The 12,868-nt window shown below is 36.9% G+C and overlaps 2 protein-coding genes and 1 pseudogene across 4 annotated transcripts; 2 read left to right on the top strand and 1 right to left on the bottom strand.

Annotated features, from left to right (window-relative positions):
- Window positions 1-1,504: 1,504 nt before the first annotated feature.
- LOC120075616 (subtilisin-like protease SBT1.7 pseudogene) lies at window positions 1,505-4,388 on the top strand (annotated as a pseudogene). The gene has a single exon (XR_016529053.1). The product of XR_016529053.1 is annotated as a subtilisin-like protease SBT1.7 pseudogene (transcript).
- A 620-nt stretch (window positions 4,389-5,008) lies between these two features.
- LOC120075618 (ankyrin repeat family protein) lies at window positions 5,009-7,296 on the bottom strand. The gene is made up of 3 exons (XM_039029173.2): window positions 7,023-7,296; window positions 6,150-6,545; window positions 5,009-5,472 (listed from the first exon to the last, which is right to left on the bottom strand). Exons 1-3 carry the CDS (start codon window positions 7,294-7,296, stop codon window positions 5,159-5,161), a joined length of 984 nt encoding a protein of 327 aa, XP_038885101.2. The 3' UTR covers window positions 5,009-5,158.
- A 34-nt stretch (window positions 7,297-7,330) lies between these two features.
- LOC120075617 (Syntaxin/t-SNARE family protein) lies at window positions 7,331-12,089 on the top strand. 2 transcript variants are annotated; one of them, XM_039029171.2, is made up of 5 exons: window positions 7,331-7,802; window positions 8,118-8,232; window positions 8,428-9,066; window positions 9,179-9,359; window positions 11,716-12,089. In XM_039029171.2, exons 1-5 carry the CDS (start codon window positions 7,726-7,728, stop codon window positions 11,739-11,741), a joined length of 1,038 nt encoding a protein of 345 aa, XP_038885099.2. In that variant the 5' UTR covers window positions 7,331-7,725; the 3' UTR covers window positions 11,742-12,089. The 2 variants fall into 2 exon arrangements, with proteins under 2 accessions (XP_038885099.2, XP_038885100.2); XM_039029172.2 differs by having other exon boundaries at window positions 7,468-7,802; window positions 8,118-8,228.
- The last annotated feature ends 779 nt before the right edge of the window (window positions 12,090-12,868 follow it).

The raw sequence follows: 12,868 nt of genomic DNA, 5'->3' as shown, positions 1-12,868 counted from the left end.
TGTCCCACCCACCACAATTGATTACAGATTTTGGCCAAATATTTCAATGGCCATCAATCACTCTGCCCAAAGTGGACTTCTGTTGCCCTAAAAGTAGAGGGGTCTCTCACAAATAACATTTCACACCATGTTACACCTTTAGTCTTTATATTTTAAATTTTATTTTAATTTAATCTCTAACAAAATATTATTATTTTATTCTTAATATTTGAATTTGATTTGAATTTGATTCTTGAATCTCAAGATTTTATGTTTTTAAATCCTATTTTTCTTTAAATACTTACTTTCGGTCATTATTATCAATTTCTGTTAATTAATTAAAAATAATTGTGAATGAAATTTTAAATTTTATTTTAAAAGTGATAAAAATAGTAAAACTTAATTAATTATAATTCCTTTTAATTTGTTAACATAATTTAATATCAAAGACGAGAAATAAGTATTTACTGAATAATTGAAGTTAAAAATGTAAATCTTAAAACATATGAACTAAACTGAAACAAAGAGTGAAATTAAAATATTTTGAAACTTAGAGACAGAACATAAAGACTAAATGCATATTTTGAAATCTATGGACCAAAAAGGAATTAGACCCTAAATGTATTTTTCCCTAATATTATTTCACCTATTCTTATACCTCATAAATATTACATTCAATTATTTTTTTTAATGAGCAATAGGTGTGTGCATCACTCATCTTCATGCATCTAACTCTCAACACAAACACACACACACACACACACAAAAAAGTAAAAACAAGGAAAATTGTTTTGAACAATAAAACTATTTAAAATATTTTCAAATATAACAAAATATATACAATATAGATGATAATAACCTATCAATGTCTATCAGTGATAAATATTGACATTTTAATATATAAATATTTTAGTTTATTTTACTATATTTGAAAAAAAAACCTAAATAGAATTTGCCCTCATATTATGATTTATAATTTATTAAGATATATAAAGATAGGTGTAATTTAAGATGCATCTCTGAATTTTTCTTTTAATTAAATTACAAAATTGATCTCCATATTTTAAATAAAATTAGAATTTAGTTCATATGGTTTATAATTAGAATTTGATCCCCATTGTGTGATAAGCATTCATAAATAACATTACGATGGAGACTATTTATAAAGATTTTATCAAACACTAAATTCCAACTTTTAAAATCATGGAGATTAAATTTTAACATATGGAAAGATGAAATTTGCTATTTAACCTTTTCTCTTTTAATAGCCGACTAATAGGTTGCATTTCATTCAATCCATGCATCAATATCCTCCTTAATTATTTTCATCAAAGAAAAAAAAAAAACCTCCTACATAGGTTAGTGTGTCCAAAACCTTTCCCTTTTGGTTGAATAATTGCATTACATAAGAAAAAAAAAAGAGAATAATTCACATTATAAGCTAAATAAGAACTCAATTATAACAATACTTGATACTTTTAAATGGCATTCAATTTCATATTTAGTTTGAAGAAAATTTGTACACAAACCAAAGACTTGAGGCCAAATTAGAATAGAGAATATAAGGGGGTGTATGGGAAATGGGAAAGTTTTAATTTTTAATATTGTCTTTGAAAATTGTGGAAGGAATGATTTGTAAAAGTTACTGTTCTTGAAAAAGGCATTGAAATGAAACAAAAAAAAGTAGAAAGGAAGGAAATATACGCAAGTTCAATTCAACAAACCTTAGAATTATTGATATGTTCTTTCCCACACGGAGGTGGACATGATTGGAATGGACCCACTAATCAGAATTCAGAGCTGAGCTACAAACTATTTAGCTCAAGGGATTTCCTCCTCCAGAAGACAAGAGTTTCAGAAGAAGATGAAGATGCAAACTTGCAGACTTTCACAATGGTTTCTTCTGTTTTTGATTTCATTCTGTTCATGTTCATTTACAGAAGCACAAAAGAGCAATCGGCAGTTGAAGAAGAAGACATACGTAATTCATATGGACAGAACCAATATGCCACAAGCCTTTGATGATCATTTCAAGTGGTATGATTCTTCTTTGAAATCAGTTTCTAATTCAGCCCAAATGCTTTATTCCTACAACACAGTGGTTCATGGGTTCTCAACAAGATTGACTGTGGAGGAGGCTAAGTTAATAGAAAAGCAAGAAGGAATTCTTGCTGTCATACCTGAAGTGAAGTATGAGCTTCATACCACTCGAACGCCTGAGTTTCTTGGACTTGGGAAGAGTGTTTCTTTCTTCCCGGCGTCGGAGAAGGTCAGCGAGGTGATCATTGGAGTTCTCGACACTGGTGTATGGCCTGAACTGGAGAGCTTCAATGATGCAGGGCTTGGACCAGTACCTGCAAGCTGGAAAGGGGAGTGTGAAGTAGGTAAAAACTTCACTTCATCTAGTTGTAACAGGAAATTGATAGGAGCCAGGTACTTTTCCAAGGGCTATGAAGCAGCATTTGGTGCAATTGATGACTCCCAGGAGTCGAAATCACCGAGGGACGATGATGGCCACGGTTCTCACACGTCAACAACAGCTGCGGGATCTGCCGTGACGGGTGCCAGCCTCTTTGGCTTTGCTGCAGGGACTGCAAGAGGAATGGCAGCTGAAGCTCGGGTTGCAACATATAAGGTATGTTGGCTTGGAGGGTGTTTTAGCTCTGACATTTTAGCTGCAATTGATAAGGCTGTTGAAGATGGTGTCAATGTTCTATCATTGTCGCTTGGTGGATCCTCCCCTGATTACTACAGAGACAATGTTGCCATTGGAGCCTTCTCTGCTGCAACTCAGGGAGTTTTTGTGTCATGTTCTGCTGGAAATGGTGGCCCATCCTCGGGTACCTTGTCCAATGTAGCGCCATGGATCACCACCGTCGGCGCTGGGACGCTCGACAGAGACTTCCCAGCATATGTTACTCTTGGAAATGGGAAGAAGATCACAGGGGAATCGCTCTACAGTGGAAAGCCATTGCCGGACTCTTTACTACCGATTGTATATGCAGGCAATGCGAGTAATTCAACCAGTGGCAGCCTTTGCTTAAGCAGTACTCTGAATCCGGCGAAGGTGGCCGGAAAAATAGTCGTTTGTGACAGAGGAGGGAACTCTCGAGTTCAGAAAGGTTTGGTGGTAAAAGAGGCCGGTGGTGTAGGGATGATTCTAGCCAACACTGAAGCATATGGGGAAGAACAATTAGCCGATGCACATCTCACACCCACGGCGGCCGTTGGTAAAAAATCCGGTGACGCAATAAAGAGCTACATCTCCTCCGATGCAAACCCAACAGCAACAATCAGCACCGGCACCACCAGATTGGGAGTTCAACCGTCGCCGGTGGTGGCCGCATTCAGTTCTCGTGGCCCTAATCTCCTCACACCACATATTCTCAAACCCGATTTGATAGCACCGGGAGTGAACATTCTGGCTGGATGGACCGGCGGCGCTGGACCAACTGGTTTAGACAGCGATAAGCGGCACGTGGCTTTCAACATCATCTCCGGTACATCAATGTCGTGCCCTCACATCAGTGGATTAGCCGCTCTTCTTAAAGCCGCTCATCCAGATTGGAGCCCAGCCGCCATTAGATCTGCCCTAATGACCACAGCATACTCAACATACAAAAATGGCGAAGTAATTCAAGACGTATCCAACGGATCACCGTCAACTCCGTTCGATATCGGAGCCGGACATGTAAATCCGACGGCTGCCCTCGATCCCGGCCTTGTTTACGATACTACCACCGACGATTACTTCGCCTTCCTCTGTGCCCTAAACTACAGCTCACTTCAAATTAAAGTAATCAGCAAGAGAGACTTCACCTGCAATGGAAACAAGAACTACAAATTGGAGGATCTGAACTACCCATCATTTGCAGTTCCATTAGAAACCCCGTCCACCAGAGGAGGTGAAGACGTCGCTCCGACCACCGTGAAATATACAAGGACTCTGACCAACAAGGGGGCCCCATCAACGTATAAGGTGTCAGTGACGGCACCAAAGGAGGTGAAGATCGTGGTTGAGCCGGAATCACTGAGTTTTGCAGAGGCAAATGAGCAGAAGAGTTATACAGTGACATTCATTGCTTCTCCAATGCCGTCGGGGTCTGAGAGCTTTGCTCGTCTGGAATGGTCAGATGGGAAACACATTGTGGGTAGCCCCATTGCTTTCACCTGGACTTAACTTCAAGACCCACAAGAATCTTCCATGGAATTGAAACAAAGTCTTCTCCTTTATAACTTATATTATTGTGTATTGTCTGTCCTAGCCAAGGTTTAACCATATCATACATTCATGGGAAACGAAAAATAGAAAGAAAGAAACAAGGGTGGAAAATAATTGTACAGAATTCTAGTGGATTTGGCTTTCTTTTATAAGTTCATAACATCAATCAAGAATTCCCATTTGTAAATCCTTATGTATTCCTTATTTGTGACTTCTAATTTGGTCGCCAATTTAATACGATTGTTGAAGCATTGACCTAGTGGTTCACGGTTCAGTTTCCTTTTTCTCATCAAATTCTATAAGGTTGAAAACTAATACTAAAATTCGCAAACTTACCAACTGCACCGACAAAGAGAACAACTAATTAGGTCGATGCTTTTGCATATATAGTATTCATGATCAAGATTCTTTATATAAATATCAAGCTCAGTTATGGCATTTAATGGCACTTAGCACCTCGTAGAAATAAAAGTTGCATAGGATATATGTGCCAGTTTTTAATTAGCCGCCGGAGTAGGTAAGCATGCAGTAAAAATTTGTATAGGCATGTGAGTTCTTATCACATGAAGCGGGAAACACGTTCGCATTTATTACATTAATGGCACAACGTTCTTAGACTTCATAACTTCTACTTCCTTGAGTTTGAATGTCCAATGCTTTAGCTATTACAAGTCATAATCAGACAAGTAATACTTAACAGCTAGTGCCATCTGACACCATGGGATTGGTGTGACAGCAACTCAATTAGTAACCAAGTATTGCTTTGATTAGAATAGTTTCGATTGCAGTTTATTGTAATTTAAAAGATACGTGCAATGATCCATGTCGCCAAATGGACCATGGAGAAGATTAATTCCAAATTCATATTCAGCTCGAAGGTACAAGGATTATAGATTGAACATGACTCCATCAAATTCTCCAGGATACAACAAATACAAGTAAATGGTAAGAAGAATTTCATTCAGAGTCTTGTATAGACTGGGAAACAGGAAGGTAATATGTATCAAGTTGCCAGTATTTGTGCTGTACTCCTTTCCAGACTTCTTCCTCCAAACAATCCTTGACAGGTAAGGGGATGAATTGGGTGGAATATCCCAATTTTTCTAGTTCAAGAGAAACTATATTACAATAAACAACATGGAAAAATGCATTACCTCCACAAAGACCATTAAAAAATGAGTAGATTCCACCAGGCTTCAACAATTTAGGAAGATGCTGGTGGAACTCTCTCAAGTCTTCATAGTATTCTCCATATGTGTCAAAGAAAATACCTGGAGCAGGAAGCAAAAACATCAAATAACTAAAGTATCTTTGTGGCAAACAGGTATTTCATCTTTACCTGACAACCTCAAATGACTAGTTCTTTGGACCTTGCCAATAAGTAGAATTACAACTGACAAAAATCTCTCTCTTACAAGAACGGACTTAGTGTCTCTCAAAACAGACATGCTTGTTTAGAAAAATTATGTTCGAGTGACTTCATATAATTCAACGATTTTGCTTCAAATATGTTTTTAGTTTATGACATTAACATTTGAAAAATATGTAAGAACGTGATGAAATTTTCAGTCATTGAAGAAGTTGAAGAAATTAATCATAGGGGTCTGCTAATGATGCTGTATCTTTAGCAAAAGATTTGAAAAGCATCTGAAACTAAATAAACGTTTTTCTAAACGACTCAAAATTTAAAATTCATTGTTGTAACCTGTATATTACAGATATGCATAAGTTAAATCAAATTGAAATAAGCTAATCAATTCATATAAAAGATGACAAATGGCTTACAAAACTAGTTCCTAAATCTATAACCAACATAAATGGAAGTTATTCATCAGGAAGGTAAATAAACTCATGAAATTAAGTTCATACTTAAACTAATATAGATACAGAAGAGAAATATAAAATATTACTACAAAGACGGATAAAAGGATTGCAAGTAATAACTCACCATCATAAGATTCAAGTTGAGGTAGGACGTCTTGCCAACGACCAAATATAATTTTCACATTGTTCTTATCAGCCCAACCAGTTTCAATCATACGTTTATAAACCTCTGGGTGAGCCTCAATAATTGTATGCATAGTGGGAGAATATTGTTGAATGGCTGTATCCACAAGACCCATTCCAAATCCGACGTTCAGTATGTGACCACCACCCATGCAAACTGCCTTAGCATGAGCTTCCATCAATGGTTTTTCCCAAGCCATCATCACAGCTTTACTTTCAGCATCCATCACCTTATCTTCACTAAAAGAAACTCTATCTTCCAAATAATCCCCATTACATACACCATTCTTGCTTTCTTTCCTAGCAATGGTCCCAAGAACCAACTCGGCTTGAATCCCTTTCACATTGAAGCAAAGTTATAAGAAATCCGAGTCTGATATAAACAAAATTACAAAGAAGGGGTCGGATTGTCCAAGTTCCAAAACATGATACACAGCTCTTGTCAGAACTAGTTCGTGCAAAATATTGATACTTGTTTTTTCTCCTTAATTTTGGCTAAACTATTGTACATAAGAAAGAGACGAGAAAGATGAGTTGAATTCTTAAGAAAGAGACGAGAAGATTCAAATCATGATAATAAATTAAGAGAAAAATGGACCTCATTTTCAAAAACAAAAAATAAAGAGACAAAATGGTTACCGAACCGAGAACAAAACTTGAAATCAACTGCACCTCTAATACTTACTAGTACTAGCTAATATGCTAAGTTCACCAAAGAGTTACCCATAAATTTTTGCATTTATTTAATTCGAAATGCTCAAGCTACAGTGCAGTTGCACAGAGCACAAGCTATGGAGAAAAAAAATCCACGTACCGGCGTTAAGAAGAATCTGGAAAACCTCCTGGTGACCAGCCTCCAGAGCAAAATCGCCAGCAGAGAGATTGGAAAGAGAGAGCGCATTCCATGGCGCAGCAGTTTCCAGAAGGGTTTTAACAACCTCGGCATGGCCATTCTTGGCCGCGTGCATTAGAGGGGTAAGACCCTCACCGTCGAAAAGAGAAACATCTGCTCCGGAATCTATCAGAGTTCTGAGTTTGTCGGCGTCGCCGTATCGCGCCGCCACGCACAGTTGCTCGCACTCGTCCATATCCACCGTCGCAGTTTGTCAAAATGTGTAGTTAGCAAAGCAAGAGAGCCCGTTAAAGGGAGCCCTAGCATGTAAACAAGTGAAGTTTGGGCTTTTGGCCCACTACTACAAACGGGCTTATATCGGCCCATCGGAGATCACAAAACGGCGTCGGATCATGTGGCTAAAAATGGCGCCCGCCTTCAAGCTTCTGCACCTTCGTCTGTTTCAGCTTCAACATCCTAACGGCTTTCCTCTTTGCGCCCTCCTCCTCTCCTTGATTCTTCTGCATTTTCCTCTTCTATTCTTTTTCAAGTTCTCTTCTCCGTCCCAAATTGGCGTAGGGTTTTTGTTTCGTGCCAATCATCTTCTAATTTTTTTTTCCTTTCTTTCTTAACTCTTGATTTACTGGGAGGGTTTCTTTTTCTTTCCCTTTTTGTATAAACGGATATGGCTTCGAGTTTTGATCGATGGGAAAAGGATTCGTTTTTCTCAGCCGCTGAGGAAGTTCAAGAATCTGCCGATAGGTATTTTTTATTTTCTTATGGTTTTGGAAATGTTCATAGATGATTCGTACCTGTGAATTTGTTTTATTGACAAGAGAGATGCCTGTTGTATTTGTTGATAAAAAGGATGTAGAGGAAGCAAAAGGGTTCTCCTTCTCCTAGATTTTGTTTGTGTTTGGCCTTGTTCTTTCGCTGGATTTAGATTTAACCTGGATTATGAATGTTGAAGGAATGGGGAGTATTCCTCCCCCGCTTTCTATCCTTTATTGTGTTTTCCTCTGTGTTCAATTGATTGGATATTCATGGATCTATGTCTTTTTCGTTTATGTATCTCAGAATAGAATCGACGTATAGAACGTGGGTACATGCCACCAAAGATGCCTCCAGCATTTGGAACTGTGATGAGCTCGGTAGGGATTTACGCACTGCTCTTGGCACCACCAAATGGCAGGTGATCTCTCCCCTAATTTCCTTCCCCATCCCCACAAGAATTCCTTCTGCGTTTCATACATTTGGCTAAAACTAATTTTTATATCTTGGATTGAGGCATTTCTCCCCTCAAGAATTTGTGTTTTCTTTCTTTCATATTCTGCTGATCGCCCTTGTACATTTTCTAAAATAGCTATAACTTGTGATGCCAACGCAGTTAGAGGAGTTTGAACGAGCTGTGAAAGCAAGTTATGTTAATAACACAAGTGAAGATGCGAGAGATAGGCACCGGGAATTTATTTTGGCAATTGAGGATCAGATTTCAAAAACTCAAAGTTCATTACAAGAGTTTTCTCAATCAAAGGGAAAACCATCGATGCCTTGGATGCGGCTGGATGAAGGTGAAAACAACGAACTTGCGTTGTTTCTTTCAGGACCTTCAGCAGGCCAAGACAAAACTGTTGTTAACAATGTTGTTAGTGACAATGAAAACCCACAAGGGATGGACAAACAATCAGCACCAGCTTGCTCAATTAATTCTCTTCAATCAGTTGAGCAGGGTTCTCACGACGATAGAGAGGAGAAGTTGCATGGTGGACACCGGAGGACAGCTAGCGCTAGTCCTGACATTGGTTCCTGGAAGATTGCAATTTCGGGAGTTGATGTCCAACAATGTCCTCTAAATGGACAAACCCAGAAATCTGTACGAAAGATCCCAAGTTTTTCGGGGTTTTTAAATACGGTTGAGTCTGCATCAAAATTCAAGTGGCCAAAGAATGGCTTTAGGAAGTTGAAAATAGTAGATAGGCATCAAGAAACTAATCCGATGTTGTTGCAATCCCCTCAATCAGCTAGGGTATGCATTCTATCCATTATTATTTTTGTTGGTTTTTGTTTCCGAAATTATGACTATGAGCTACATGTTCTGGTTAGCTACTTGATTATAGTTTCTATTCTTTTCCATGTAGGGTGTAATTGTTGGATATGAAAGAAGTAAGAGTTGCCTAGATAGTTGTGATGATTTTTATGATAAACAACTCTATGGCTGGTATGGATCTATTCAAAGACAGTTTCAGAGATCTATATATCAAATGCAGTATAGTAGGCCTGTTCAAGTGATACTCTCAACGGTTCTTATTATCTCAATTGGTAAGCTTTTCTTTTATCTATCCGGTTTTATTTTTTCGTGGCATATTTTAAATCTTATCATTTTGTCTCAATCAAGAAGCAACAATTGTGTACATTAGAATGTTGGAATACAGTTTAATTCATTCTTTATTTTCTGAGAAATGTTGTTTTATTAAGTTGCATCTTAGAGTTCCTTTGCATCCAAGTACTGGAGGAATGCATGGACAGGTGCTATTTTGTATTCACCTATAGAGAATGTGCATATGAACGTGCTTCCTGTGGTTCATCATTCTCGTCATATAGGTCTTTTGAAATTCATCAGATATATGAGATTCTTTGTGCATTCAATTTGTTGTTTTAAATTCTTTTGCCCTCTACTTAAATAAAGACCTTTGTGCGAGAGTTTCTTTTACTTTTGTTTTTTTTTTTTGGATAACAGAGGAACATTTCATAAAAAACATGCTTTTATAAGTTAAGTGAATGAACAAGTATCAAATTGAAATGTTACAGGTTGATTGGTTATCATTAATCGGTTAGACAACTTTTTTTTGGATAACATAGGAACATTTTGTTAACCTTCTTATTTATTACCTTTACTGTTTAGATTCTTCATTTAGAGTGAAAACGGGGTTGATTGGTTATCATTAATTGGTTATGCATTCTTCCCTTACACTCTCTGATATACAACATTTTTGGCAGAGTTGTTTATGATGGCTCACGCTTTTTTTGTTGTCATGGTGAGAACTGAGTTGTCACTCCTGGTAGTAGACACGATTGGGTTTCCGTTCAATTAAATGATTAGTGGTCCTTTTTTTTTTTCCATCGAGAAGTTGTAAACATATTCTATTCTAGGATCATGGTTGACTGAACCATTATTGCTTTGGCTTTTTCACCTTTCCTCAGTTTAATATTATTTCTCATCATCAGGTTCAAAACTGACCCAACTTCTTTATCAAAACACCGATCCAATTTGAACTGTTTATGTGAGGCTCCCAATTGTTAATATGTATATTAAAAGATCAGGGAAGGAATTTCACCCCCAAATATGGACTAATTAAGTTTGGTATCAGTTAAATAGTTTATATATTTTGGGAAGCTGGCTCGGGGAGTTGCATATTTTATAAGGACTTTCAGTTTAAGGGGTGAGACTCTAGCCCTCTCCAGAAGGCTGTGAACATCATATTTAATGATGGTAGATACCTCACAGTTTCCACCTGTAAATTATAGATATAACTGAATACCATAGAGGATTGTTCTCTAGAGAGAACCTCCACAACCACTTTGAGGAGTAAAGTTTTGATACAATGAGCAATGTTGCCAAAACCAAGACTAACATTCGTTTGACTTTAAAACTTCAGATTGATTCATAAATACAACCGACGTTTAGGATTTTATTGCTTTGCTTCTCAGATAAATTCCCTTGAGAGGCAATCTTTCTCTTGAAGGGACTTTCGTTGCTCCTTAGAGGAGTAGCCTAGGCAAAGATTGGTAAAGGTCATCAAAGGTTTTCGTTTTGCATATTTTGTTTCTAGAATCTCAATTTTGTTGTGCATTTTATGCTTCCTAAACGGTGAGCCGGTATGAGGAATTTTTGGTAGTTGGATGCTTCATTTCCTTATCTCTTGTGTTCCCACTGTTGTATCATTGCATGCTTAGGTACATAAGCACATTGGAGAGCCACGCCTAAAAGGCCAACTATTGAAGTGAGAGAGCAAGCCACCTAAGTACAATTATTCATCCAATTCTAACCGATGTGGGACTAAGATAGTATGAGCTACCTTTGATGCCAATTATTGTTAGGAACCAAGGTAGTATGAGTTACATTTGATATCAATTATTGTTAGGAACCTAGGTAGTATGAGCTACCTTTGCTACCAATTATTGTTAGCAACGAAGGTAGTATGGGCTACCTTTGACCCACATCGGTTAGAATGGGATGACCAATGTGGTACTTAAGTGGCTTGATTCTCTCACCTCAATAATAGCTAGCTTTTGGGGTGTGGTTCTCCAAGGTGCTTAAGTACCTAACTCTCGGATTCCCAATTGAAAGACCAAACATGGTTTCGTTAAAATGGTATTTTGATTGTAACATTGAATTATTATATATAAATTATTCTGTTTCCAGAGTGAGGACGACGGACTTCTCTTGTATTTGTAACTGATCTTAGGTGTTGTCACATGATGCCATTGTTGTTTGGGCGGTTGTTTGACTCTGTTATTTGATACATCACATTCATATATTTCTTTAATTCTGATAGATATGAGTGAGAGGAAGGGGGCATGCCTTGTATTTGTAACCTACGTTTTCTTTTCTTTTTGGCGCAATTTTGTCAGGCAGGGACTTTTGAAGGCTTATGCCTGTTTTTTCCTTTTGCAGTTTTGGTTCTACTTCGTGTGCTGTAAGAAGCTATTTCTCTTCACCAATTTCTCTTCACCAACTTCTTATAGTGATGGGAAATGGACGATGATCTCGCTATAATGAAGATATCTGTGTTTTGCCGCACATGTTCTTGTATATTCAACATGTTCTAAGATGTATGTATGTAGCCATAGTCGAAACTTGAAAGATACTCGAGTCAAGTCACTGTTGTTTACCAAGCTGATAAAGAGTGAAGTCTGTGCCTGTCCTTTCTTGATGCCACTAACTTATTTTATTTTTATAATCATTAATGAGAAGTACTAATTTTGAGAGTTGTACGCAGGATAATGATATTTTGTTTATAAACATTTCGAAATTTTTGAGAGTTTAAATTCACCAATAAGTGTATAACTACCATAGCCTTTCATCTGGTTAATCCAAGCAACTAAAAGAGAGTTCGTAAATTCCAGAAACCCACAAGCTTCTTGCTCTGGTTCATAGCTAGGGGTGCTGTGGATTGTAGGACTTTTTAATCTAATCCAATTGTTTGGTTTGTTAATTTCTTCAATCAAAATAATCTTTATTAAAAAATGAACTCAATTCAATCATGAACTATTCAGATTGGATTGTTTCAGGTTAATCGGATTATTTAAAGTTGATATTAAGTTGAGGTTGATTTGGGTTATTTTAGGTGAATCCATGAATTAATTTAACCACAAAATTTTCATGTATTTGAATTTAACTCAAATTAGTTGATAATCGAACCTAAATTGCAGGAATTAGGTTAGGTTGATTGATTTTTTCGAATCATCGAATTTGTTGAACACCCTTAGTTCATATTATTACTGTCCAATTCCCCCATCAATGCTAAGCCTAACTCTAATATGGTTCAATCTCTTTCCAGACTCCTTTCCAAAAAATGTTGGTGCTTCGTTCTTCAATTTTGGATCCACAGGAAATACTATGAGAAGTGGAAGCTGAAGGAAACTGAAAAAATTAGGATAATGATTTTGTTTTTTGTTCTCTATTTTTTAAAGTTAGGTTTATTTCCTTTCTATCTCTATTTTGATTTTCACGTATCTTGAAGAAACACTTAAATTTATAATCTAATTTTAATAACTATACATAAATATAAAATTAGTGTTTATAAGTTAATTTTTTTAAAAGATGA

Source organism: Benincasa hispida, chromosome 4 (assembly GCF_027475165.1).
Source record: "Benincasa hispida cultivar pf3 chromosome 4, pf3_genome.v1.1, whole genome shotgun sequence".
Lineage (NCBI taxonomy): Eukaryota > Viridiplantae > Streptophyta > Magnoliopsida > Cucurbitales > Cucurbitaceae > Benincasa > Benincasa hispida.
The sequence above is the reverse complement of the archived record's forward strand: the minus strand, read 5'-3'. Positions and strand labels throughout refer to the sequence as shown.

Bases quoted from the DNA above. Each gene is read 5' to 3' on its own strand.
- LOC120075618 (XM_039029173.2), bottom strand. From the start codon at position 7,296: ATGGACGAGTGCGAGCAACTGTGCGTGGCGGCGCGATACGGCGACGCC. The intron at 6,546-7,022 runs GTACGTGGATTT...TCAATGTGAAAG, and splicing joins CCAGATTCTTCTTAACGCCG to GGATTCAAGCCGAGTTGGTT. The intron at 5,473-6,149 runs GTGAGTTATTAC...TTCCTGCTCCAG, and splicing joins TCAACTTGAATCTTATGATG to GTATTTTCTTTGACACATAT.
- LOC120075617 (XM_039029171.2), top strand. From the start codon at position 7,726: ATGGCTTCGAGTTTTGATCGATGGGAAAAGGATTCGTTTTTCTCAGCC. The intron at 7,803-8,117 runs GTATTTTTTATT...TATGTATCTCAG, and splicing joins GTTCAAGAATCTGCCGATAG to AATAGAATCGACGTATAGAA. The intron at 9,360-11,715 runs GTAAGCTTTTCT...TTCCTTTTGCAG, and splicing joins GGTTCTTATTATCTCAATTG to TTTTGGTTCTACTTCGTGTG.